This window comes from Prionailurus viverrinus, unplaced genomic scaffold (assembly GCF_022837055.1).
Source record: "Prionailurus viverrinus isolate Anna unplaced genomic scaffold, UM_Priviv_1.0 scaffold_39, whole genome shotgun sequence".
NCBI classification, from domain to species: Eukaryota; Metazoa; Chordata; class Mammalia; order Carnivora; family Felidae; genus Prionailurus; species Prionailurus viverrinus.
Genome location: NW_025927607.1, coordinates 1,878,742 through 1,906,423, shown reverse-complemented (window position 1 = coordinate 1,906,423; position 27,682 = coordinate 1,878,742). Strand labels below are relative to the sequence as shown.

The 27,682-nt window shown below is 51.4% G+C and overlaps 1 protein-coding gene across 37 annotated transcripts in view; it reads right to left on the bottom strand.

Moving 5' to 3' along the window:
- Positions 1-27,682, bottom strand: part of LRRFIP1 (LRR binding FLII interacting protein 1) — a 141,540-nt gene that overhangs the window by 79,542 nt on the left and 34,316 nt on the right. For 4 of the 37 annotated variants that reach the window (XM_047846480.1, XM_047846487.1, XM_047846491.1 and 1 more), the window contains exon 1: positions 4,637-4,899. The exons of 30 other annotated variants lie outside the window; for them this stretch is intronic. In XM_047846480.1, coding sequence (XP_047702436.1) covers positions 4,637-4,702 — 66 coding nt within the window. In that variant the 5' untranslated portion in view covers positions 4,703-4,899. Of the gene's footprint in view, positions 1-4,636; positions 4,900-27,682 lie in introns of those variants that run through there. 3 more of the 37 variants (XM_047846509.1, XM_047846512.1, XM_047846521.1) reach the window with 2 other exon arrangements.

The window sequence follows — 27,682 nt, the reverse complement described above, 5'->3', positions numbered from 1 at the left end:
AACCCAAAAAAAACCAAAAAAAAACAAACACTGGAACTGTTCCTTCTCAAAAGAAGGCAGGACAACCAGAAGCACCAGGGCTCCTACATCAGGCAGCTCAGGGCTATTTACAACCATCCCCACATCACTTCAATTCTCAGGGAGCCTGTCTGTCTGGGTGGGGTGGGGCGCAAGCCCACAGCACCCAGGAAGGAGGCTTCTGGAGGATGCTGACACCCATAACAGTTACAAAGTTAGTGCAGGATGAAAACAGAAAAATCGAAATTTCTGCAGCTCTTTCGTTTCTACTGGTCTTTTCCTTATTTAGAAAAATAAAGCCCATTGAAAGTTCTTCTGTCTGAAAACTACCAGGAAGGGCAACGAAACGTTGGATACAACGAGGACGTCTCACCATGCATTCGGGAGCAAGGGCGTGTGTCCTAAGAGGCTGCCTTAGTAAAAAGACGTCCTTCAGCCCAGAGGCTGCCAAGAGCAGCTGAGCAGCGGCCAGTCAGCGCCTCTGCAAACTGTATATACTGGCAATGGTTCTCAGCAGCAGCTCTGAGCCAGCAGGCCTGGGTCTGAGCCGGCCCTACTGCCTGCCGGCTGTGTGCGCTTGGGAAAGTCCCCTGACCTCTCTGAGCCTCAGTTTCCCTTTCATCTGTACGTGGAGGCAACCGGACAAGGTTCCAGCAAGGGCTAGGGAAGACGTCTGCAGAAAACATGTAGCAAGGCGGCCACCGCAGGGCTCAGGAAGTGCTGCCTGCTGATACTTACACAGCACCTCCCACAGCAGCACACAACCAGCTGCGAACACAACTCAGCTTTAAGAGCACCGGGAGAGGGGCGCCCAGGTGGCTCAGTCGGTGGAGCGTCTGACTTCGGCTCAGGTCATGATCTCCCTGTTCCCAAGTTCAAGCCCCGCGTCGGGCTCTGTGCTGACAGCTCGGAGCCTGGAGCCTGCTTCGGATTCTGTGTCTCCCTCGCTCTCTGCCCCTCCCCCACTTGCATTCTGTCCCTGTCTCTCTCAAAAATAAACATTAAAAAAAAATTTTTTAAAGCAACGGGAGAAGACAAGTGAGGTCAGGCGCCCACCAGGAGAACATGCAGGGGGGGAGTTTCAGGGGAGGGAGGAGAGGGTCCCAGCCCGCACCAAAAGGCCACTCTATTTCTCTTCCCCCTGGAAGACTGCACACCTACTTGTCAGATAACAGAAAAAGACATGAGGACCAGAAATGACATTGCTTTGACAAGCCCTATCACGCAAGCATACAAGTGGAACATTCTGGTTAAAAAGTCCTTGTTCGAGTGAGGCTAAATGACTTCCCCACTACAAAGTAGTTGTACTTTAGACTCAAGGAAAAACCACTTACATGACTTTAACACCGTCCAGTTACTATCCGAGGAGAAAACAAAAAACCACTTGAACTCTGGCTCTTGCCTGAATGAATGGAGGAGTCTCAGAAGACACATTCGTGTTGTTGTTGGTTTTTGTTGTTTATTTATTTTGGAATGTGGCCAGGGGAAGGGGAGTTTTCAGTAGTGATCTGCGATCAAATGCATGGCAATTTTGAATTATTACATCATGGATGTACATGTGGAAGAAAGAAACTAATGTATGCAATTTTATCTGGAAAGTGGGAGTAACGAAAATTTAGTAAATCCATTCCATGGAAATGAGCTTCTTTATTAAAAGAAAAAAAGAAAAAAAAAAAACCACTAAAATTTTGGTGGCCCAGAGTACAAACTCCTCTGCTCCCCACCCTCCGGGTCCAACCTATAGTGGGGGGATGTGATAGGCTTATTTCAATAACAGGTTAGTAATTTGGACCTTATGGCCTCCAAGGCTCCAAGATTAATACTCTTAAATATGAACAGATACTTGGAAACACTGAGTAACCAGTCATAAACAATGCCTGTGCTGAGTCACGTCTCCTGATTTTTCAGGGATAACAAATTCCTCTCGAACATTGCCTTTTGAGGCACAAACATGTTACACCAACATTCGGCCTCACAATTCTGTAGAAACCAGATAAGGACCTCTAATCAGGTAATACTCCGACTAACTTGGCCTGAGACCTGTTTTGTAACTGGATTTCCTGTGCTCGGTGTAAGTGGCAGTTTAGACTCAAGGGTTTTCTAGTTAAAAAAGAAAAAAAGTTGCTAAGGAGGCTTCCGCTATGTCGTGTTAGCTTCGGCTGAACAGAAACTAACTCTTAAAGCAAAAGGGACTTTTGTCTCTATCTCTGCCCTAGCGGACCACTCTTAATCCTATGGGAAAAGCTCTTACTTAACTATTTTTATACCTTAACTGCTTGGGAAAATGACCCATGTAAAACAAACCATGATTCCAGGGCTCAAAATCTCAGACTGAGCAACAGCGGGGCCTACGGCCTTTGCACGGACTCCGGTCAATGCTTGCATTTGCCCAGACCTGGGGGACCTTTGCAAAGGTATCTGTGATGATGAGACAGGGCTTGGGAGGCTGTGTCCACCTTCTCGGGACAGGACTGCTGGTCGGTCTGTAAGGGCTTGGTGCTAATCAGCATGTGGAAAGGGACCAGAGATAACACAACCCATCGGAAACAGGAGGAAGTTACAAAAGTTCAAGAAATGTATGGTTTCTATGCTGGCCTCTCCCGGAGCTCTGGGGCCAGGGCTGACTTATGTAAAGAGCCCCCAACTGTTCAACTTCCTTTTAATCAGACCATTAACCTCATAAAACAAACATGGAGTTTTATTTCTGTTCCCCAAGCCCCACTCTAAGATACTTTGTGCTACTATTTACTAAAAACAAAAACAAAAACAAAAACACCCAAACAACTCCTATAGGTTTACAATTTCTTGTTGGAAACTCCTGGGACCAGAATTCAACGTTTTGGGATTTCAGGAGGGTAGTAAGTTGTAAACACCGTATGGTCTGTGGCCACCCGGAGCGACAGCGCTCAATCAAGGCCATTCACAGGCTGCAGAGAAATGTGTGAATATTCACAAGGAGAGGGAGAAAGATAGAAAACAGCCTCCCATCAGCCAGGGAAGGTCTCCTGGCCAAATGAATTCTGCCATAAACCTTACCAAAAAAAGGCAACAACTTCCAGTTTTCAGAGCGTACTGGGTCCTGGCGCTGGGGAACAATGGAGCGCCTCAATCAAAGCCCACTCCAGACCTGCTAGCACCTAGTCCCACAGCACCTCTAAGAAGTGTGTGTCTCAACCAGATCCAGTCCACGGGGTGAGGGTGAAGGGGAGTCGACAGCCAGGGCCAGGCCACACTGGTTCTTTCTCCTCATTTCTCCGATGGCCTGTGCCTCCCATCCTCACATCCTGATTCTCCATGTTTATTCTTTCCTCCTTCGAGGGCTCCCTGCCCAGCACGTCGTCCCTCTGATTCTTGCCCAAGGTTAACATCACTCTGCGCTGCCATCTATGGTTTGCCCAGACCCCTCCGCGAAACACCAGCATCTCCCATCAGCCTTCTCGTCCTTCCTTCTAGCTCCCCAGATGGTGAACCAGAATCCCTGTGCAGGCTCCCAGGCCCCTGGAAACCAGCCAGGTTAAGGGGTAGGAACCAGCTTCAATGTCTGGCTCATGGAGGTTTAAAATGAGGCCATAGGAACGCGCTAAACCAGACCTTAAAAATATCCACCTGACCATACTCACCAAGGAAGGTAACTTTCAAGTGTTATTCATCACAGTCTATTTATTTCTACGCCTCTCCCCGGCTTACCAGTAAACTCTCCAAGGCGAGGGCGGTCTTATCTTGGACCCTCCACAAACTCCCAGTAGATGATTAACTCCTGCCTGATGAAGGAGTGATTGTGTTGGGCTCAAACTTTTATCAAGGCTTCCACAAAAGCCCAGTAAAGTGGAAATCTAGGGTCCCTGTCTGTAGCATTGACACCATGGTTCTTTTCCAGAGTGCACCCCTCTGCCTCCCTATGTTCCCATTCGAAGTCAACCACAAGCTTCATGAAAACCGGCAATTACAAACCTTTGCCACCCTACCCCCTTGTCCAACTTCAATGTCAAACCAGCCCCACATACAGGATCCCAATACTGGGTATTGAGCTGAGTAATTGCAAAATCCCGTAGAGGGAGGGGCCTGTCCAGACCCGGAGACCCCAGGAGACCAGCCAAGGTAGATCAGGTGACAGGGGTCCTTGGAGGTGTTTGGAGGAATGGGGCTCAGCCCCAAAGGTCCTAAGATCCAGAGCAGGATAAATACTACCCCAAACTACCCCAGCCTCTGGAGGTGCCAGCCTCTGGGTGGGGACACCAGTTCCCAGGTGCTGGATTTTGTCAAACACCAAACTAGCAGCTGAGATGGGAAACTCCCGACCACGCGCAGCTCTGAGACCTCCGCTGGGTCCACCGCCGTCGCGGGCTGGGCGGAGCGCGTCGAAAGGCCACCGCTACGGGCAGAGCGGAGCGCCCGCGTTCCTCCTGGTCCCGGTGAGGGGCGGCTCCGGCCGGTAAAACGTGCTTCCCGGCGCGCGAGGAGGGGCCGCGCCCTCGGGGCCGGAGCGCAGCCCCGACGGCAGAGCCCGCTCCGGCCCGCACCTCCCACCCCACAGCTCCCCGGGCCCAGAGGACGGCGGCGCGCCCTGCCCCGGGCAGCCAGGGGCAAACCGAAAGTTTCGACAGTGTTTTCGTCTTACCAGTCTCTGGGCTTCTGGGCTCAGACAGTCTATTTCCTTGTTCTGCGTGGCCGCAGGGTTGGTCATCCTGCCGGCCAGAGGGGCGCCGTCTCGCACAACCGGGAAAGGCCCTCGCGAACGTCCTGGGATCCGCGATGCCCAGGGCAGCGGACGACTGTCCCCGGACACACACGGCGCGTCGCAACGGGAACTCGCCCTTCCCTAAGCAAAGGCGCGCCTCCGCCTTTCCCGGGCTCGGGCGCGGCCGGGGCGGGGCGCAGGTGGCCGGGGCCGGGCGGGTCGGGGGCGGGGGCACCCGGGGGCGGTGAAGCCCGGGCCGGCCCCCTGCGCCCCGCCCCGGAGGGTCCCCCCCCTCCGCCCTGCCTCCCGCGCGCCCCGCCCCCGAGGGTCCTTCCACCCCCGCTCCCCACCCGCGTGCGCCCCCGCCACCCCCGTCCACCCTGTGCGTCCGTCCTACTCGCCCCGCGCCCCAGCTGCGCGGTTATCAATCACCACCCAACCCCCTCCGCTCGACACCGGAAAGGCGGAGGTGGAGGGGAGGAAAAAAACAAAAAAAGACCCCAGCCGGCCTGCCCACAACCCCGCCCCGGCTGTCCGCCCAGAGTCGGGGGAGCGCGAGTTGAGAGGTTCGGGGGCCGGGGAAACAGGGGGCTTGCGGGTGGAGAGCTCGCGGGACAGGGGTCTGCTTGGGGAGGGGCCCGTGCGGGTCTGGGCGGGGGAGGGGCCCTCCGGGGAGGAGCCAGCGCGGGGCGGGGTCCTCCGGGGCGGGGCTCGAGCGGGGGGCGGGGCGGACTGCCGCCTTGACCCCGCCCCCGCCTCCCGCGGCTCCCGCCCCGCGACGCCCTCCTGACTCGCGCCAAACTGAGCTTCCGAGTTCGCGACCACCTCGGCCCGAGCGCGGTAGCACCTGCTGGCGGGGGTACCCCGTTAACGCGTCGCCCCGACAAGGGGCCGGCTGCCGGAGCCACAAAACTGCGTCGGCCGCGCAGCAAAGAGGGCGGGTGCCAGCGGTTCGGCGCGGAGCCGGGGGGGCTGCGTGCACCGGCCGGGGGTCCGGCCGGGAGGGCGGTGTGAGGCAGGGGCCGAGCGGAGGAGCGGGGTCGTCCCCGCGCCGGGATGCGCGCTGCTCGTTCCTTAAAAAGTCCTCGGGGCAGAGCGGACCTCGCCAGGCTGGGGCAGGAGCGACGGGAAGGTCGCGGCGCAGGTTTTCACCGGAATGTTTCCCTGCCCTGGCCAGGCCCTGGGCCTGGGGTGCCTGGAACCTGGCTGCGCCCCTCCTCCTCTCCTGGGTCGAGGCTGCTCGGGCCCCCTCCTGCCCAGAAGGTCCTTCTCGGAAAGACCACCTCCCCGCCTCAAAACGGGAGTTTTCAATAGAATCGCTTGGCCTAATTCTCTGCAAAGGCGGCTCCAGAAAGTCTTGCGAGACCACAGATTCACGTTTCGATGTTACAGCAGCCCAATTTCGCACTCTGCCCGCCGAGCCACAGTTGTCGCCAGATGTTAGCACGTGGCCTGTGCGCACTGACCTTCCCACGGTGGACGGGCGCGCCGGAGCACCAGGCTTCAGAGGAGTGGGCTCGTAAAGGAAGGCGTTAACCCGGAGGGTGGGCGGGCACAGGGGGTACGGATGGACTAGAGGACCTGACCTGGGAGAGAGGAGGGGCGATAGAAAGAGAGGCCGAGCAGACGCCTGGACTGACCGATGTGGGAGAAATTCACCAGGCTTCAACTTTGATGAAGGCGAACTCCGCGCCAAGCTTTGATGGATGATCTCTTCAGGTTTGCCGATAGACCTTTCAAAGAGTGAAACGCCTACCTTTTAATGCCTGTTTTCTTGTTATTCTGTGCCTCTTTTGAAATGTTAGTGTGGTACAATTCTTGATCCTTGAAAGTGACATTCATTGGAGAAAAGAAACTGTTCTACATAAACAAGTGTGGAACTTACATAATTTATCATGGAAAGCAATTATAATTTTGGTAGCAGCAGCAACTTCACAGGTGAGAATGATAGACGTCAGCTTGAATATTCCAACCTGGGGAGGCAAATTCTAGAGCTACTGGCCATCCTAAACTCGATGACCACATCTCCCAGAGCAGGGCACTGTGACGGGGCAATGCCAGATGTCTGCATTCTCCCCAACCTCCAGCCACCATCCAATCTTTAGGTATCAGCTCCATGAAACCGAGCAGGGAAGGGGTTAAGTGGGCTCTGGAATAAAGTCCCTGGTCCCATTCCTGGCTCTGTCACGAGAGCAAGTTACTTAGCGCTGTGTCTGGAGATTCATTGGAAACATGCCAATGATAATGACAGTGCCCGCTATAGAGGGGAGGACCGAGGGTACCAACGCACAGACCCCTTTGAGCAGCCCTGCTGGCCTGATGGAAAGGTAAACCAATGCTGCTGGTCAGCCCCTCTCTTCCCATGGTCCCCAGAGTCCCCACCCAAGGTGTCCAGGACTTCCTGTCCTCCTCTACAGCAGGAAGGAAGCAGGGCAACGATGAGGGGCACCTGGGTGGCTCAGTTGGTTGAGTGTCTGGCTCTTGATTTCTGCTCAGGTCATGATCCAGGGGTCGTAGGATCGAGCCCCTAGTCAGTCTCTGCGCTAAGCATGGAGACTGCTTAAGATTCTCTCCCTCTCTCTCTCTCTCTTTCTCTCAAAAATAAACAAACATTACAAAAAATTTTAAATAAAAAAAGTGGCAAGAAGACCAGCAATAACATAATTTCAGGTAACAATTAATGACATCAAAAGTTTCAATCATAGGGGCGCCTGGGTGGCTCAGTCGGTTGAGCGTCCGACTTCGGCTCAGGTCATGATCTCATGGTTCGTGAGTTCGAGCCCTGCATCGGGCTCTGTGAGGACAGCTCAGAGCCTGGAGCCTGCTTCAGCTCTCTCTCAAAACTAAATAAACATTTAAACAAACAAAAAACACTGAGTTAAAATGGCTGGGAACGGGGATGACCAGAGAAGCTACAAGAGGGGCCGGCTGCAGAAGCCCTGGGTGGCAGGACACCGTCAGGGAGGAAGAAGCTGACTACTTTTAGTTCTAGGGATAAACTAACAATACCAGCAGTAAAATAAGAGATTCTGTGCACAAGAGATTTCTTACTCCACTAAGTGGGAGCACATCAGAGCAAACTGCTAACCCAACATCCTTCCAGATAGGAGACTTCTCCCTTCTGAGCGTGTCTCAGTCCAGGAGTCCTGGGAGACCGCCAAGTCCCAGAACCATTCCCAGCCACGGGGCGAATGTCAGAGCCTAAATTGTAAGTGGAGCCCTGAATCCATGCTTCTTGATATTATTGTGCAGATCCCGGGGCCCAAGGGGTCGCGTTGCCTTCTGTTGATTTTGATTATAAATAGGTCTCTAATGAAAAGGTCCTTCATTGAAGCTCCCTTTCCAGGCAGGTTTTTTTTTTTTTTTTTTTTTTTTTTTTTAATTCTTAGCAAGGCCGCTTGTGAGGACTTAATGAGGAGCCTACAAGCTTGTTTTCGGCAAGTGCAGGGAAACATGGAAGACAGGGGTACAGCTGTCAAAAGTGACATTCTGTCCAATGTCTCGCTCCAAATACACATTTCTCCCCCGTGCTCGGGGCTCTAAAGGCAGCTTGGCAGAGTAATCAACACACTTTCCCTTGAAGAAGACAAAACTAAAACCACCTGAGTGTCAGGTGAGAAGAAAGCAGACAAGAAGCCCCAGGTTTCCATCCTCAGGAAGGTTAGCAGGAGAAACCCGGGGTGTCTTTGCACGGGCTGAGCAGCATGACGGTGGGGGGGGGGGGGGGGGATGTGCTCAGAACAGGGTGGCCGTCCGTCTGGACTGGGCCAGTGCTGCCCCAGGGTCCTTATATCAGCAGTTGTGAGGTTAGGGACGCAGGTTCAATTCCCCCCAGTTCCGCAGTTTTTTGGCCAAGGTGCCGCTTCTAACAGGTGGACTCTGGATTTCCGGCCCCTTCCTGGCTGTTAAGGACCAGCAAACGTGCAGTCACTGGGAGCTCTGTAGTGAGGGTTCCTGAACGCTCTGGACTTTCTCGGGCATTCCTAGAAGTCGCCCTGCTTGTGATCCTCTGTGCCCCCTCAACAAAAGTTGAATGTCCAATATCTAAAAAGCAGTTCTCCGATGTACAGTAAGATCATCGGCGGGGACTTAACTTCTTAAGGGACCCCTGGGAAATGAGCCAAAGGTAAATTGATCAGTCTCACTTGGTTCTGGGAACAGCAGAAGCAGAGCTGACCGGCAAATGCCAGGACATTTAACCAACATGGCCACACCCAAACTGAGTTTACTCATCTCCATGGTGTTGGGTCTGTTGCTAGGTTCGCGAGCTTTGCCTCCAGCTGCGGTTTGGTTCTAAGTGTTGGAACCACAGAGACAAACCCTTCCTGGGATCCTAGCACGAAGCAGAGGGCAGACGGTGGGGGCGGGGGGTGCTCTCGGCTTCGCCTTGAGTCAGATGACTGACACGAAACCATTTTTCTAAATCAGTCACAATCAGCCGTTAACTACTGCTTTTCGTGAACACGAGTTGCTACGAAATGAACGTCTCTGAATCCTTCTACAAGCAATGAGCTTGCATTTTTGTTATGATTTCGCTTTGGCGAATATCAAAGAACACTTCACGTTAAAAAGCCGGTTCGTGAAACGATTACCCAGACTTGCACGGCACCGTCCAGTTTACAAAGCACTTCATCTGGTGGAGGGCCAGACCCCGCTTGCCATCTGCAGAGAAAGCTGCACCCCACGGGGCAGCGAACACAGCTTGTGGGCCAGAATGCTGGCTGCCTCCAGTGGACAGAAGCATCCGGGGCCGGGGGAGCTGAAAAGAAGAGTGAGCTCGTTTCTAGCATAGAAACGGCTCTTGCTTAGGGAGCACTCACCTGCGCTGGGGTGTGATACAACCACACGCTTCCTTCTCTCGGCTGCCTATGACTTGGTACTTAGCCTCTCCTCCCCCGGGAGTGGGCCCTTCCAGAATGGGAGGGTGTCCTCACCTTGGAACACGGTGGGCACTTCAGAAATGATGGGCGGGTGGGTGGATGATCCTCCTGAACGGAGGACTTTGGCAGGTTATCATTAACTCTCATAGATCTTCAGTATTTTCTATTTTTGTAGAAACTGGGAATAGAAACTCTCTCTTAAAAATGGAATGTCTTTAGGAATTTTTTTTTCTTTAATAACCGCCTAGTGCCCCGCGATTCACCACGCTTCCTTTTCATCTAATAAATCCCTTTGGATTTTCTAAGGAAGGTGATGAGTTTGGGTTTTGGGCGGACGGCACTGAAGGGGCAGAAAGCCTGGTGGAGGTGTCCAGCAGGCCCGTCGGCACCGTCACAAGCGTGAGCTGGTTTAAGGTGACGAGGAAGGTGAGCGCAGGCACAGAAGAGGAAAGAGGTGAGGGAAGGAATCGTGGGGCTGCGACACGCAGGGGGTGAGAGATGTGCCAGCAACAAGGCAAGACGGACGAGGGGAGGTCAGAGACACAGAGAAAGAGGCGTCTTCGGACAGCCCCGTTCATGAGCCGCCCCAGTGGGCTGGTGTGACAGCCGTGTTACACACGGCAGACGGAGGGAGGAGACGAAGCCTTTAATTTACAACGCGGCTACTGCATGCCGTTGTTCAAATTCTACAATTAAACATTTTTAGCGGTTTGGGCAGGTGTGACAAATGGCAGACTTGCAGCCTGGGAGGAAGGAGGGATGGGGGGCAGGGCTCGGGTAGGGACACACGTTCATTTGTCCCTCTCGGTTTGTGAGGATGGGAGAGGCTGAAAGGTGGGAGCCAAGGGAGAGTGGGGGAAAGGGGGTGGGGGTGGGGACAGGCCCAAGAGACTCTGGCCCAAAGGGTCAGGTGTCTGGACTTTGGGATTTGGCCCTGATTCTGAGCTGAATGGAGATGAGAAACCAAGTGGCCAGGAGAGGACAGATAACAGGGAGCACGATCCTGGCACAGGGACCGTGGAGCATGGGGCTGAGGGAAGAGGAAAAGAAATTGAGGGCCTGCCACAGAGCTGTCTCTGGCCCAGCCAGGGTGATGCCGTTTCCATTCCCAAACAAGCTCCAGAAAGCCCAGCGGTGCTGTCACAGGGTAAAGTTGGACCCACACTTAACACAATCTCTGATTTATTATACTCTGGAATTAAGTTCATATCCAAAAGTGTCCAGGAATAAGTCCATAGCAATCCTGGAGGAAAAAAAAAAAAGGATCCAGTTTTTCATTCCATCTCTCAGAACTGGTGATCCTGAGGCCAGCCCGGGGACGTGGGAGATCGCAGAAGCATCTCCCATTTATTGTAACCAAGGAAACGGCCACGTCCACCTCCAATGAAGTACCTCTTAGGAAAACCAGTTGTGCTTCTTGTAAGCACAACACACGGCAAAAATCGACCAGTTATTTTCTAAGAATATTGAAAACAAAACAACCAAACTCTATTATGCATTTCTCAGCCAGATAGGGACACATCGTGAAAAATCCCTCCAAGTCAACTCTAAAGCAAAGAAAAGAATATATCTACCTATGCTCTCTGAATAGTCAACTTGAAAGGCTTTTGCTCAGAATAAATAGGGAGGTGGGAAAATACACTGTACTCTCGAGAATGGTGTTCACTAGCTAAGGGAATACCCCACCGATAAGAAATAAACCAAACGCTTCACCATATACTTGGGAATAGAATATGGTGATTAAATAAGTGAAGGCAATGCTTTTTCTAGGTTCTCACTCATTTATTTGGCTTGGACCTCAGTGCTCCCGCCCCTGAGTTTACCGTGCTAGAAAGGTAGAACACAGTCATAATCACAGCCACGGAACAAATCTTTACCCTTCAGAAATCCATCAGGCTACAGATGTGATCGGCAAATGTCATTCACAGAAAAGAAGTGTGGGGAGCGTAGGGCTTTATGATCTGAACTGAGGCAGTACCTACAGCAAACAGGGAAACTTAAGGGCGGGTAAGATGGATTCAAAGGTTTAAAAATCAAGCATTCCCACAAATAAGCAGCTTGACTTCAAGGACACCTGACTTAAGGACGGACGAGAACGGCAGAAGTGAGAGCCGCCTTCCACCCCAAGGTACAGAAATTCCTAAACAGCATCCCTAAAGGCATCTTTCTAAAGAAAGGAGTAAATAACGTATAATGAAGACCGTCTCACACACTTCCACGTGGCATTAAAAACACAAGCCCCTACCCTGATATAAGGCTACTCCCCTCTGCATTCGAGTCCCTGAAATACAGTTCAGAGATAAGTCATCACCTAGAGACTCCAGAAAAGTACCAGATTACGAGCGACTCCTTTACCGTCAATCTATAGGAACTGTGTATCTTTACAGAAGGCTTTAACATAGAATCAGAAAGTCTTACCTTTGAAAAATGAGTATTGTAGGTGAAATTCAAGGGAAGTTTAAGGAGGAGCAAAGGACAGCAGTCTGGAGAGGCATGTTTGGCACAAGAGTGGAAATTCTGGAATAACCGGAGATCATATAGCCACTCCTGACCACGTCATCTCCGAGCACCAGCAAAGAGGTCAATTACAGGCACCTTTATACCTGACATCTTGTGGGGCTGCTTGGACCCGCCTTGGCATAATGGGGGGCGGGGTTCTCTGAGCTCACCGGGGCCTTTTGAAATGCTTCTGACCAGGAGCTTTGATGCTAGGCTAGCTACTCAGATTATATCGAAGCCCCCTCCTCTTACCCCACTTCCGTGGAGACATCCAGTATCAAATGTGGGATCAGACTTTACGAGGAAACTCGAACGTGAATAGAGAGCAGGGTTTCTTAACCTCGACACCAGGGACATTGGGGCCAAGTAATTCTTGGTGTGGCCTCTGTCCTGTGCCTCATAGGATGTCCAGCAGCGTCCTTGGCCTCCGCACTCTAGATGCCAGGAGCACTCTCCACCCTAGCTGGGACGACCCAGAATGTCTCCAGATACTGGCAACTGTCCCCCCGGGAGGCAAAACGCCCCCAGGCGAGAACCCCTGATGTACAGGGGCTTGTACCTTCACCAAAGGTGCCCACGCTCTAGGAGGACACTGACTTACCAACTGACACAGGGGAGTCGCGCTAATTGTCGTAGCAGGAAGAGCAAAGCGGTCAGCACCAGACATAGAGACGGAAGGTGGGGGCCCCCCAGGCGGGAAGTCTGAAGCTGAGACTTCAGAGGTAGCACCGTCAGGCCAAGGCCAAGGGGGTCACGGTGGAAGTGAACTGGAAGCAAGAGCCTTGCACGGGAGAAGGTCCCAGAACGGGGCCTGGCTTCTCGTCCCCTCTGGCCGGGCGCCATCACAGAGGGTGAGAAGGGGCTGAAGGGTCAGGGCACCAGTAACTCCCACCCAGAGGCCACAGTGACTCCCGCAGGAAGCCCTCAAGCCTTTGCTTTGATTCCGGCCGGAATCCCCGCTCTGCTGCTCCTTGGTGTGTGGTTTCGGGCCCTCCAGGGACTCCCCCACCCCACCCCCAGCTTCCTGTGTAGAATGGGAGGGACGCAGCCACCACGCAGGATGGCAGGTCACAGTGGGCCCCCAGGCTGGCAAGAAGGGCTTGCAGCACATTCTGTCCGTTCTTCCAAAAGCACACGGATGATTCTTCCGGCAAGATGAGGGACTCCAGAACTGCAGTTTACGTCCGGGTTTAGAGAAGCCGTGGGTAGTCCCTGTCGCTTAATTAGTTTGGTTTGAGGCTTTAATCAGCATTTTGGGAGCACTCACGGAGCTGTGCCCCTGGCAGGCAGCTGCCCCCCAGAATTCTGGCATGGCCTCTACAGCTCTTCCCGCAGCCAAGCTTTCCATGTTCTCGGTCCTTAGACAAGTATATTTTGAATACGACTAAGTAAAAATGAACTCATACAGACAAAGACTGGAAGGAAATACAGAATAAACAACACAGCCGGCCGCTCTATTCAGTGATGGCATTGTGGGAATTTGACTGCTTTTCAGAATACCTTTAGATATTATTAGAATGTTCTTTGTTTACATAATAGGTGAACTTTATTCAGGAAGCAGTAGAGGACCCACTGACTGCATTTGAAGAGGGAGGTAGGATTTTGTTTGAACAAAGAACCTGGGGCTACCAAACAAGTCGAAAAAATCGCCCTCATTAATTCTTTTCCAAAAATGTCTTGGCTCGTCTCACTCTTTACTCTTCGACATTGACTTGAGAGTCCACTCATCAAACGTTAAACCAGTCTTGTCCCCTAAACTGGAATTTTATTTGAGAAACCAGGTGTCTCTCTCCACTTTCCAATCTGATACGGCCTTCAGTATATTGTAATAGTCTTCTCCACAGAGGTCCTGCAGAGTTCCTTGTTCCTCAATACGACTTTGAACGGGCTCTGACCTTTTTGCCATAATTGAAAAAAAAATTACTATCGTGGGATATGACACTGCTATGTGTGTGTGTGTTTTTAAATATATCATCACAAAAGATTTCACCGAACTCTCAATGTTACACTGGTTTTTTGGATTAGACGTACACGTGGTTACAAATTCTCCCCTCTTCCCGTAGTTACTCTGAAGGTTTCTTTACCCTGTCTGAACATCAGAACTGCCGTCTTAGAACATTCCAGCAGCCCTGGTTTACTGGTCTCCTCTTAACATGGGTCCTCTAGGCTCAAGGAAGTAGTAAGGACACAGCAGCTACGTGAGTTGGTGCTTTTGCTGTCATAATACAGGCAGACTCAGAGCTTGTTAGAATTTAAATAGCATTAAAGTCGCCAATAAAGTGAGCAGAGAATCTGTGGTCAGTCACCTGCTGAACCACCTGAAAGGAAGCAAATGACACGTCTCAGAACAAGACACTCTTGGCTAAAGGCTAGAGTCTAATTCTGACCAATAAAAGATAAACAGGCAAAGCAACTTGGAGAAGGCGCAGCACTGAGGCCGGTGTGAAGTTAATTACTATTGTCGGTGTTAGAATACAATTGCTTTCTGCTGGGCGAGTCCGGAAGAAGAGGAACGCACCAGCTCTGCCTGGGCGGGAAGTTTCCCTAAACTCACTGCTGGCCTTGGGCCAGTTATGCAAACCCCTCTCTGTGCCTCAGTGTCCTCATCTGTAAAATAGGAGTAACTGTGTTACCTACTTCCTATGGTTTGTAAGCAGCAAATGAGTCATTATTCGCCATCAGTATTTAAGTAAATAAAACGTTAGCTGTGAATGAGGTACAGGTGTTTGGTCTGTGTGAGACACAATGTTACAAGAGAATTCAGGGGGCACGGAATCTAAATCTTATGTATCTAGTCACCATTTACCAAGGGGAATGGGAGTTAGCTCTTGTCCCAGACGAACTCCCGTTCTCCCCGCTCCCCCGCTGCCTTCTGGCTCCAGGCAGCATGGCTCCGCCCTTGGCCTTCAGCTCAGAATGCACAGCCTGCACGTGACCCCTCGCGCCAGGCAATACGTAAGCCGGTTAAACCCTTAGAATCGCAATAGTAACCAGAATCGGAAGTCATGGGGCTCTGGCAGGAGTATGCGGGAGTAACCAGGTTACCTTCCTAGAACAAGAGGCCTGAACTTGGCCACAGTTACTTTCTTCGAGGTACCGTCACTTCCTACTTGCGACTCTGATCTAGATGTGAAACGTGAATTTCACAGGCCAGATAAGGGGGTATGACTGTGTCTCCAAAGAATGGTATTATGCAGGAGAAGCTCCTGGACTTCTCTTTTTGGGTCAAGGGGCTCTCCTATGGTATAGGCTTTTGAAAAAGAAGAAATGATCTGCCATGCTGGGGCAATTAAGAGTATTAAAAAGATGAAAATATTCAGAGATTCCAGCTCTAATATTCTATGATTGTTTAAAGTATATGTCCTACATTTAGAATAAAACACCATAGAACTATCTTTGTCTTTTAGAACTTTTATCTCTGGAAGAAGGCAAAGGGGTATAGGCAGCGGAGACCAGGAGAAATCTGGGGGGAAAGGGTGGGGGAGGGGCTGTCCAACTTCTGGTGGCCACAGGTGGGCCCTTCCAAGGGGCCTGAGCTAAATGTTCATGTCGGCTTAATACTATCCAGTAAGGTAATGATTAAAAGGGACTTCAGTGAAGCCTCGAAAACAATACGCAAAGCGAGGTAAGCCAGACACAGAAGGCCAAATATTGTATGGTCCACTTACAGGAGATCTCCGGAATGGTGAAACTCACAGACACAGAAGGTCGACTGGGGGCCACCCGGGGCTGGGGGAGGGGGACGGAGACTCAGTGTTTCATGGGGACAGAGTTTTAGTTTGGGGAAAAAGAGAAAGTTCTGGAAACGGGGATGGCCGCATCTGAAGTGTGAATGCACTTAAAAGCGGTTAAGTTGCGAAACTCCGTTAGGTGTATTTAACCACAACTTAAAAAATAATGGCTAGAAAAATCCTAGTTACTCTGTTTATGCAGGTATCACAAAAGGAGGAAGGAGGAGCGTCACTGTAGAGTGTTTCCCAGAAAACAGAGGTTGGATGGTGTGAGGTCCAGCAGTCTCCACGCGAAAGTGGACGCGCGAAAGGTTTGGAAATCCACGCGGAAGAAAGCTTCCAAGTATGTGACCAGCGCACGTCTGTTTTATTTAAAAAGACAATTTTTTTAATGTTTATTTATTTTTGAGAGAGAGAGAGAGACAGAGCATGAGCAGGGGAGGGACAAAGTGAGAGAGGGAGCCATAGATTCTGAAGCAGGCTCCGGGCTCTGAGCTGTCAGCACAGAGCCCGACGCGGGGCTCGAACCCACAAGCTGTGAGATCATGACCTGAACCGAAGCTGTACGCTCCACCGACCGAGCCACCCAGACGCCCCATCGCGCACATCTGTTTTAAAGCCATCTCCCTGCCGTGAGCTCTTCACATCTGCAGTTCACGGACATAGAAAGATTTAAGTCATCATGTCCCTATGTGAATTTTCAGACACCATTGGCAAAACAAGAACACTTAGGACTGGCAGGATGGCTTTCCATGTGGACAGCTGCTAATTTAATTAAAAAGAAAAAAAAAAAAAGGCAAGGGGCGCCTGGGTGGCTCAGTGGGTTAAGCGTCTGACTTTGGCTCAGGTCATGATCTCGAGGTCCGTGAGCTCACGCCCCAACGCTGGGCTCTGCGCTGACAGCTCAGAGCCTGGAGCTGCTTCAGATTCTGTGTCTCCCTCTCTCTCTCAGCCCCTCCCCTGCTTAGGCTCTGTCTCTCTTTCACTCTCTTAAAAATAAACAAACATAAAAAAAAAAGTTTTTCTTTTTAAAGGCAGGCATCAGGCAGATACTGCTTGCGTTAAGTCTCACATTTAAGCCATTTTAGCATGGGAAAGCAATGCGCAATAGTAAAAATCTGGGTTAATCAGATTCATAGAAACAGAGCGAACGGCGGGTGCCAGGGGCTGGGGGAAGCAGACAGGGAGTCCCTTAGCTGGGACAGAGCTTCAGTTTGGGAAGATGAGAGTTCTACAAGGTACTGACTGCCACTCAACTGTAAATAGGGAATTGTACGTGAGGCATATTTCCCCAGAGTAACAAATAATTTGCGTTAAAGTTTTACATGAGAAGAAAATGGCCAAGTCAGCCTAGGCATGTCTGCTTTACGGCAGCCTGTCCAGCTATAAAAATGGTGTTACGACAAGTGTGAATAAAATGCGAAATGCTACAACACTGAGTGTGTCTAACACACACCCATGCACGCACGCACACACCCGTAACAGTCACGAGAAAATAAAAAACCACAAAGACCCTAAGGAAATACATCGAAACAGACGCCTTGTCTTCATGTCATCAGGAGGACGCCGAAAACTTTTTGTTTCTTTTTGCTGATTTTTTTTTTTGATAAACACGTACTACTTTAAAAAAAAATTTTTTTTTAAGTTTATTTTTTGAGAAAGAGAGAGAGAGAGAGAGAGAGAGAGAGAGAGAGAGGGAGGGAGGGGCAGAGGGAGAGGGAGTGAGAGAGAATCCCAAGCAGGCTCTGTGCCATCAGCACAGAGCTGCGCGCAGGGCTCCAACCCACAAACTGTGAGATCATGATCTGAGCTGTGATCAAGAGTCAGACACTCAACAGACCGTGTGTCACCAGGGGCCCTGAGCACGTACTACTTTTTAAAGGGGGGAAAAATAACACGAAGTTCACTTTCTTCCGTTAGTTTGTTTGAAAAGAAAGGAAGGAAGAGTGGAAAGAAAAACCTTTACGTCCTGTGTTGCAAGAGGCTTTCAAACCCAAGGGAGGGAACTGTAATGAATTGGGCTGGTGACCACTTCGACTTCTTCCCTGTTTTTTGTGACATGGATGCCTCCGGCACGCCGGTGAGGGCCTGTGGCCGCTCTCAGAATCATATATTTTTTTTAAAGTTTTAATGCTTATTCATTTATTTTTGAGAGAGAGACAGAGTGTGAGCAGGGGAGGGGCAGAGAGAGGAGAGGAGACACAGAGCCTGACGTGGGGCTCGAACTCATGGACCTCGAGGTCATGACTTAAGTAGGACACTTAACCCACGGAGTCACCACGTGCCCCCCAGAATCATATTTTTAAATGCTTAAAGCAAAGAATAGAGGGTTACAAAGGAAGTCGATTATTCTGAAATGCATTGTCAAAATGTATTTTTGGGGCGCCTGGGTGGCGCAGTCGGTTAAGCGTCCGACTTCAGCCAGGTCACGATCTCGCGGTCCGTGAGTTCGAGCCCCGCGTCAGGCTCTGGGCTGATGGCTCGGAGCCTGGAGCCTGTTTCCGATTCTGTGTCTCCCCCTCTCTCTGCCCCTCCCCCGTTCATGCTCTGTCTCTCTCTGTCCCAAAAATAAATAAAAACGTTGAAAAAAAAATTTTTTTTTTAAAAATGTATTTTTATTTTTTTATGATTATTGTTTTAGGTTTATTTATTTATTTTGAGAGAGACAGAGACAGCGTGAGTGGGGCAGGGGCAGAGAGAGAGGGGGGGAGAGAGAGAGAATCCCAAGCAGGCTCCACGCTGTCAGCACAGAGCCTGACGCAGGGCTCGAACTCACGGAGCCACGAGGATCACCACCTGCGCCGAAACTGAGAGTCGGATGCTTAACCGACCGAGCACCCAGACGCCCCTCAAAATAGATTTTTAAATCGTGATGTGGTGTATCAGCCAGAGCCATCATGTTAACAGAAGCACTGAGTTCAGGGGACCCTCTGGCTGGGTGCTGGGTGACTGAGAAAGGGAAGGGGCTCAGGTAACATGGGGCAGTGACCTGGGGACCCCTGGGGCTGGCTGACCGCACTCCAGGGCGTGCCCGCACCTCTGGGCGGGGTGTTTTAGAGCGTGACAGGGCTCCCAGACGGGGGTTTCTGAGAGCCAGCCTGACAAACACTGGGAGCTGAGCCCTGAGGCCGTTGCTGGGAGACGCAGGGAAACAGGAAGTGGCGGGAGGAGCCTCACAGGCCAGGGAGGAAGGAGGGCTGGAGGTGCACCGACAGCACACAGCATTGGGAGTGCACTCGGTGACAAGAGATCATGTCTGTCACGATGCTGGCACAGCGGTCTGTCCTCTCCCCAGCTGTCTGCAACCGCGGTGACGTGACATACAGACAGCAGGGTTTCTACTGGTGACAAAGTCACAGACACCTGTGATACCACCCCAGCGTCTGGCCTGCATTCACACTGGAGGTAACGCTGTTCTTTTTTCCTGTCCAATTTCAGGGGGGTCTCTTGACATCTAACCGAAGGCCCTCGGGGGATCCGTGGACCCAAGGTTGAGGAGCTTTCTGGGTCTTTCCAGAGGTCAAATACGTTCTTTGTCTTCTTTAATTTTGCTTTAAAGAAACCACACAACTGACCATCCACGCCAGCTTTCTTTTATGCTTCGAGAAACTAACAACAGCAACAATAATGCAACTTCGTTGTATAGATCTCTTTGTATATGTATCTTTGTATATGTCTCTCATGTAACTGATACCGTCAACCACTCCTGCAAACAGCAAATAACAATCTTGGCATTTTATTGATCGTATTATACCTATTCCTGAATGCCACAGAAAATAAAGAAAGAGAACGCACAACCACAGTCATATCCTTGCCTGCGCTCGTGGTGGAGGTGGGTCGTTTTGGATTCCTGGCTGGTGTTCAGAGTGATTCCTGTCATGCCTCTTGCTCCCTGGGCTCGGTCGGCTCCCCCACTTTGACCGTGACCGAGGCGTCCCCGGCACCAGGTCTATGTTCCTGCTCCCGACTTCTCCAAGCTTCAGTCTACCTGCCCGCAGCTGGATGTCCCAAAGGCATATCAAACTCGTCACATCCAAAGCAGAACTCCTGTGGTCTCCTAGACTCTTTCTCTGGCGTTTCCTCTCCGTGGGGGCGTGACCAGCCAGCGTCCCCTTTATTGAACGTCTCTGAGCCTCGGTTCCGCCGTCCGTAAAGGAGCAGCGATAATGGCACCAACCTTACGGGGCTGTCAAAAGGACTAAAGGAGACGACACCTGCAGGGTGTGGGCGCGGGGCCTTGATGTCCTCCACGCCCCCCCCACCCCCACCCCTGCTGTCGGCCTTCTTCTCAAAAGACCACACTCCCCCTGCTCCGGCTTCAGTTCGGCATCAGCCGGCTGCCGTTTTCACTGCCATCTCGGTGCCCTCCCACGGCCCCTGCCTCATACCGGTCAGGCCTCAGGGGGTCTCCCCCGAGTGACTGGTGACCCCAAACAGCCCCCCAACGTTGCTGCCCGTGCGATGCCATTCCTTCGCTCGTTCATGGATGGAGGGCCCGCTACACATCACACACCAAGCCAACCGTGCTGCAGCAGTGACAACAGGCGGTCAACGTTCCAGGGGGAAGACTGGCATTAAGTAAGTGCACGAGCAAGGAACCAGTTCTAACTGTGATACGTGCCCTGACATTGCACAGAAGCGTCCCTGCACCGTGCCAGGCTCGGGGGTTGTCAACAGGAAACGTTGGCTTTGGGCCTTCGGGGAAGTAAGAAGGGATTACAGGGACCAGGGAGCAGGTTAGCCCTCTAGCGAAACCTTTGCCGGCCTTCCCTTGGAGGAGGGGTGAAGTCCGAACTCCTCCCAGATGTCTGTCCGGCTCTCCTGGAGGTGGCCCCGCCTCCTGCCAGAGCCCCTCCCAAGGCACGGACCAGTGACAGGTGAGCCTGTGGTGCCTCCTGGTGGCGACTTCAAGCCTTGGTGAGTCCATCCCCAAGTTTCTTTCTTTCTTTCTTTTTTTTTTTTTTTTACTAAAGCAACTTACAAAAATTTAAGCGTTGGTAATCAAAGAGGCCCCAACCCTCGGCTGAAGAATTTAACGACCTAATCCACGTCAGAGTTTTATTTAATATACAAGCAAGATCACTTTTTTTCTGACTTGTGCACTGAACATACGTGCATTGGTAAGTCTGTTCTTCATCTAAAGAGTTTGGACATCTCCACCATATGGTAACGGGATTCCATCATGCTCTAGGAGGAACGGAAAAATACTGCTGCTTATTAAAGACGCTGAAAGTCAGTATTTTATGGTTTATCTACACAATCCTGAGGAGACAAGAGGAATCGCATGGAAAGGTTTAGAGTTTTAAGTTCCTAAGGGAAATATTTTAACAATATGTATCATCCATTTTTAGATTTTTGTAACATATTAATTTCAGTGTATGATAGTTACTCTCTCAGAATAGCCAGGATAATAAGCCAAATTTAGAACGATTAAACTTAAGTCAATATGTTTTTTTTTAAGCACACTCTACCCCCAATGTGGGGCTCGAACTCATGACCCCGAGATCAAGAGTCACACACCCGGCAGGTGCCCCAAGTCAGTATTTTTTTAAGGGCAAGATAAAATTTGTATTTCAGGGGTGCTTTCCTATTTTGAACAACGAATATGATATCGGATACCTAAGAATTTTAAGCATTTATTATACCCGATTTTTTATTTTTCAAATATTCAGTCTTCATTGAACACAAAAGTCTAACTCTCTGGCGTAAGAATTCCAGGCTCCATCTGTTTTAAGAAGCTTCATTTTGGGGGCATCTGGGTGGCCCAATGGGTTGAGCGTCCGACTTTGGCTCAGGTCATGATCTCACAGTTCGTGGGTTCAAGCCCCGCGTCGGGCTCTGTGCTGACAGCTCAGAGCCTGGAGCCTGCTTCATATTCTGTGTCTCCCTCTCTCTCTGCCCCTCTCCCGCTCATGCTCTCTCTCCCAACGATAAATAAACATTAAAAAAAAAAAAAGAAATATGCTGTCAGACTGGTCAGTTACATGACTGAAATACAATTAGCTTAGAGGTTGAAGATGTTTCACAAGAAAATCAGGTATATACGCATGCACAGACACACACACGTGTGCACGCACACAGGCATACAAAGCCGGGACAGTACTGACCGGCCTACGGAGCTCCGGGTGGGCTCCAGCCCCTGGCCAGCCTCTCCCACGGGGCAGGGACACTGGGGGGCAGGTGGAACAAGGAGCTGGCGTGCTGCTCAGAGAAGCCCCTGGGCCCCAGCAAAGCCCTCGCTCCCTGTGCGCCCCCAGCTCTTCCTACTACGCTTCGGTCGCTGCGGGAATATAAAAGACTCCGCATAAATTCTGTCCTTGTCAGGTTCGCCTCCCATTGCAAAGTGTCCAACTTAAGCCAGCTTCCAGTGAGGCTGCACAAAAACGAGAGCGCACAGCGTGTATCGGCTTCATCCAACGTCTGACGTGCTTTACTGGGGTTATTTCTGCCAATAGCTCCGTCGGGAGAAAAGATCGCACTGTCCACCCTGATAACACTGAGGACAAGGACACCAAAGCACAGACAGAGCAGCTTGCGGGGGTCCTGCGGCTGGTGGGCAGCAGAGGCGGACCCGAACCCAGGCGCGGTGTGGATGTCGCTGCACGCGCCTCCCCGTGGGACGCTGGCCGCTGGCTCACGCAGGTGCCGTGTTTGGTCTCAGCGACGCCTCGGCAGCCCTGAAAGGTCACCGTCGCTGTTCCCGTGGCATCGTGGTGAAAAGTGAGGCTTGGGGTTGAGTGATGTCCTCAAGCTGGACTGTCCATGGTCCTGACTCCCACCCCATCCCTGGCCACTGTCAGACAAATGTTTTCCCCTCTTTCTTTCTTTTTTAAAAAAATTTTTAATTACATTTATTTATTTTTGAGAGACAGAGGGAGACAGAGCATGAGCGGGAGAGGGGTGGAGAGAGATGGAGACACAGACTCCAAATCAGACTCCAGGCTCTGAGCTGTCGGCACAGAGCCCGATGCGGGGCTGGAACTCACGGACCGCGAGATCATGACCTGAGCTGAAGTCGGATGCTTAACCGACTGAGCCACCCAGGCGCCCCTGTTTTTCCCTCTTCCTTAAAACCACAGCCAGAAGGGGCCTCCAAACACCCGCCAGCCTGGTCACTGCTCCCATCAGGAGATGTCATTATTCCAGTCATGACAAGTGACCGAAGGCCCCGTGGCCTGGCTGACTCACCAGTGTGCCAGGACGCAGGCTTCCTAGAACACAGTGACCTCCATTTCAACAATACTGCTCTTGCCCTCCCAGCTGTGTTACAATGACGGCAAACAGCTTTATTTGGGACATTTCAGACTTTTTCCTTTCTGCGAAACACCCAATTGAGAAATCATCCTTAGAGTATGCGTTACTTTTTCCCTTTTAGGATTATAGCCGCCCGCCGCCTCCGTCAGTTGTCCAAAAGCAGAGAAAACCCGCCCTCCCTGCTGGGCTGAGTTAAATGACTCGGTGCCCAATCTCTTCCAGACTCTGCCGGTCTTCTGGCAGAGGCCGGCTCAGGCTGACTCTCGAGGCGGCCGCGTGTGACACCCCGTCAGGTGAACACATCTCGTGCATGGCGGGCATGAGGGAGACCCGGTGGGCTTCTGCTCTTCGGCAACTGTGTCCTAGGGAGCGGTGGGCTGGAGTAGCCAGCTGGGTTTCAGGAGATCGTGTTGTTTTTAATTTCTTTTTTTAAACGTTTATTTACTTTTGAGAGACGGAGAGACACAGCACAAGCAGGGGAGGGGCAGAGAGGGAGAGAGGGAGACACAGAATTCAAAGCGGGCTCCAGGCTCCGAGCTGTCAGCACAGAACCCGATGCGGGGCTCAAACTCACGGACCACGAGATCATGGCCTGAGCCAAAGTGGGACGCTTAACTGACAGCCACCCAGGTACCCCAATGTGTGTTTATTTTTTAGAGAGAGAGAGAGAGAGAGTGAGTGGGGTAGGGGCAGAGAGAGAGGGAGACACAGAATCCGAAGCAGGCTCCAGGCTCTGAGCTGTCAGCACAGAGCCTGACGCGGGGCTCGAACTCACGAACCGTGAGATCATGGCCTGAGCTGAAGTCAGACGCTTAACCGACTGAGCCACCCAGGCGTCCTGTTTGATTTATTTTTTGAGAGACAGAGAGACAGAGTGTGAACGGGAGAGGAGCAGAGACAGAAGGAGACGCAGAATCCGAAGCAAGTTCCAGGCTCTCCGCTGTCAGCACAGAGCCCGACGCAGGGCTCGAACCCACGAACCGTGAGATCACGACCTGAGCCGACGTTGCATGCTCAACTGCCCCTAGATCGTGTTGTTTTTAAAAAGAGGCGTGTGTAAGCATATACCTCAGGTGGAGCCGTCATTTCGGTGCCGAGCCCCACCTCCGCTCTCTCTCATCTACTCAGCAGGCTGTGACATTAATGTCTCACCGGGCAACTAACGCCCAGGGGACAATCTCCGGTTCGGTCCTCAAGCACTGGCTTAGGCTTAGTTCTTTCGGGAAGGTGTTCACTTCCTGATCTGAACTGAGAAAAAACACTGGCCACCGCTAGGACCAGGTAAATAAGTCATCTACAAATCGGCAAAACCAAAGCAAAACATTCTCACACTCCCAGACGTGCTTTGACAATTGCAAGAAGAACTTCAGAGCATTCGAGAGCTTCACCTGCTACCAGTCTGTACCGTCAGACTCACAAAGGCTAAGAATAATCGTAGCGCTCGACCCCGCGGTGAACGCGCGGTGAGTGTAAACGCGGATGCGACCTTTTGGGAAAGCAATTTGGGAACGGGTGTCAGGCCCGTCACACATGTTTACGCCGCTTACATTTGTCTCTGCCCATTTAATATTCTAATTTAAGGAGGCAGGTTGAGGTGCGAGAACTTACTTCTTCGTGAAGACACTTCCTGCCGTGTTATTCACAGCTGTAAACAAAGAAACACAAAAACGTGTGGACAACCTCTTTGTGTCCAATAAGAAAAGACAAGCACATGATGGGATGTCCTCCGTGCTGTATTCTGTGGCCGTTAAAACGTTTTTCAGAGCATTTTGATACAAGAGTTGGGCTTCTTTCTTTCCTTAGGAAAGGGAATCAAAAATGCAGTGTTTCGGGGCGCCTGGGTGGCGCAGTCGGTTGAGCGTCCGACTTCAGCCAGGTCACGATCTCGCGGTCTGTGAGTTCGAGCCCTGCATCAGGCTCTGGGCTGATGGCTCGGAGCCTGGAGCCTGTTTCCGATTCTGTGTCTCCCTCTCTCTCTGCCCCTCCCCCGTTCATGCTCTGCCTCTCTCTGTCCCAAAAATAAATAAACTTTGAAAAAAAAAATGCAGTGTTTCCAAATATGCAATTGAGACTATGTTCAAAAACGTCCACAGGCAAAAAAAAAAAAAAAAAAAAAACCAGACACACACACACACACCAAAACAAAAAACAAAAAACTAACCCATAGGAAAATAAAGTGTTAACAGGTCTTATGCTTGGTCACAGTACAGGACGTAATTTTTATTTCCTATTATTGTCTGAATTTTCCTTATTACTTCCTACAATGAACGTGTATTATAGTTGGTATAATAAATCAAACATTTCTTTTCATCAATAATATTTCTCTTTTTTGGCAATTATGTCATTTATTCAACAAAAACCTTGTTGAGAGCCAAACATCAGGATAAATGCTGTGAGGATGATACGCTCCTAGGCCACCCCCTGGGCAAGCAGGGAGGGCTTTCTGGAGGAAGGCGGAAGGGAGTCTGGAAGGATGGTGAGTGATGGGAGATGCTGTTATTCCGCAGCTCAGCACGTCTGCATGTTTGGAGATGAGTTGGGAGACAAGGCTAAGGATTTAAATCTCTCCTGCCCGCTGGGGGGAGTCATTGAGAAGGACGGTGAGGAGGGGCATCGTGGCATGAGGTCTGTGTTTTCTGGGGATCAGGGGCACACCTGGATGAAGGCAGATTTGAGGCGGGGCCGACCCTGCAAGCAGAGAGACCAGCAGCCTGTGAGGTGACCGGAGACAGAGGAGCTCCCGCTCAGGTGGCTCCGAGCCGAGGGGACAGGCCAGAGACGCGGCAGGGGTGGCCGGCCGGCTGGGGGTGGTGAGGGCTGTCCGGTCACCAGGGGGAGATCCACGCAGGGCTCAGGGCAAGGAAGAAGGAAGCACCAGTCAGTCGGGGCTGCCCGAGACAGGTCACAGAGCGGAAACGCGGTGGCAACGGCCATGGGATGCTGGCCTTGTCCTGCAGGGTCTGTGGACGACCCGTGGGAGGACGGCGAAGGTGCTGGATTCTGGGGCACGGAGGGGGCTCCAGTGCTTGCCCCCTGCTGAGCACCGCACCTGGATGCTCTTCATCCTTACAACAAGCTCATGAACTAGAGCGCTTTCCCAGGAAGGACGCTGAGGCACAGAGAGGCGAAATCACCTGGCCCGCGTCTGCGGTGTGGCCGGGACCCTGGGGCACCTCCTGGGAGGCTGCGAGCCCCTAGGAGTTTCGAACCAAAGACGCATGGGGTAAGAGGTCACTGCAGCCGCGTGGTCGTTGCCATAGAAACCCTCCCTCGCACCCAGCCCGCAGGGAGGAGCCCCGCCCCAGAGGATGCGCCTGCCTGAGGACTGCAGTTGGAGGCTGATTTTGAACAACAAAGGACGTCCATCCGTCCGTCCTTCCTCCTTCCCTGCTGCAGGGAGGCGGCATCGCCCAGCCAGGCTGCAGGGGTGTTCTCGCTCTCCACCAGCCAGCTCAGCCCTGCTGGGAGACGCTTAACAACAGCCACGCCCCCTCCCCCCCCCCCCCCCCCCCGCCCCATCCCACTGGTGCATCGCATCCGGTTTTAACACTAGTAAAGGTTGTAAAGAACTTAATTTGTTTTATTTTTGTAAGTGAAACTACCTTTTGGCAGTGTTGTCATTAAATGAGCCACTCGAGATAAAACCCCAGTTTTAAACGTTGTGCTGCTGATAAACAAGGCATCGTAAGCATCGTATTAAGATATTTTGGCTTGTAGCTACTTCTGGGAACCAACTCCTTCTCACGGGACAGGGTGCCAGACGCCCAGCTCTCAATTAAAAACCTGCCAGGAAGGGCGCCTGGGGGCTCAGGTCATGATCTGGCGGTTCACGAGTTCAAGCCCTGAGCTGGGCTCCGTGCTGACAGCTCAGAGCCTGGAGCCTGCTTGGATTCAGTGTCTCCCTCTCTCTCTGCCCCTCCCCTGCTCATGCTCTGTCTCTCTCTCTCTCAATTAAAAAAAAAATTAATAAAAAAAAAACACATCAGGAGAAAATTCACTCCGGAAAATAAGAAAATCAGTGTTGTTTCTCTTAAACTAAATTAGCATTGTATTTTACCCTGACATTTATACGAGACTCTTAGACTTTAACTTCATTAACTTCAAAAAGCGTAAGTAAACAGTTTATCCCCCAATACGTAATGCTGCATTATTTGACGCGGGGCAAGAAGCTTATTTAAATGCTTCATGAATAATTAAAATCGTAAGTTTTCTTTGAGACATGGGAGAAACTCAAAATCTTCTGGAGTCAGCACAGTGCAACGGCTGATAAGCCTGAAGTCATTGATTAGCTTCCAGAAAAATCCCTACGCTCAGTTTTACAAATAGAAATTCTCGGCTGTCGTGAAATTCTGCAGAGTGATGGAAAACCAAACTAGGGTGGCGTGCTCGTCGGTCTTCACAGATGTGCGCCTCCTTTGAACCAGCAATCTTAACTTCCAGCGACGATCAGAGATGCCCACGGAGATGACTGAACAGGTGTTCATCTCCATGTTATTTATAGCAGAGGGAAACAGGGGGGCCTTCTGCAAATAACTGTGGTGAAAATACGGACAGAATACGATGCAGCCACGGGGCAGAAAAAGTACGTGTAGGATGATGACTTTACAAAATGTTATTTCCTC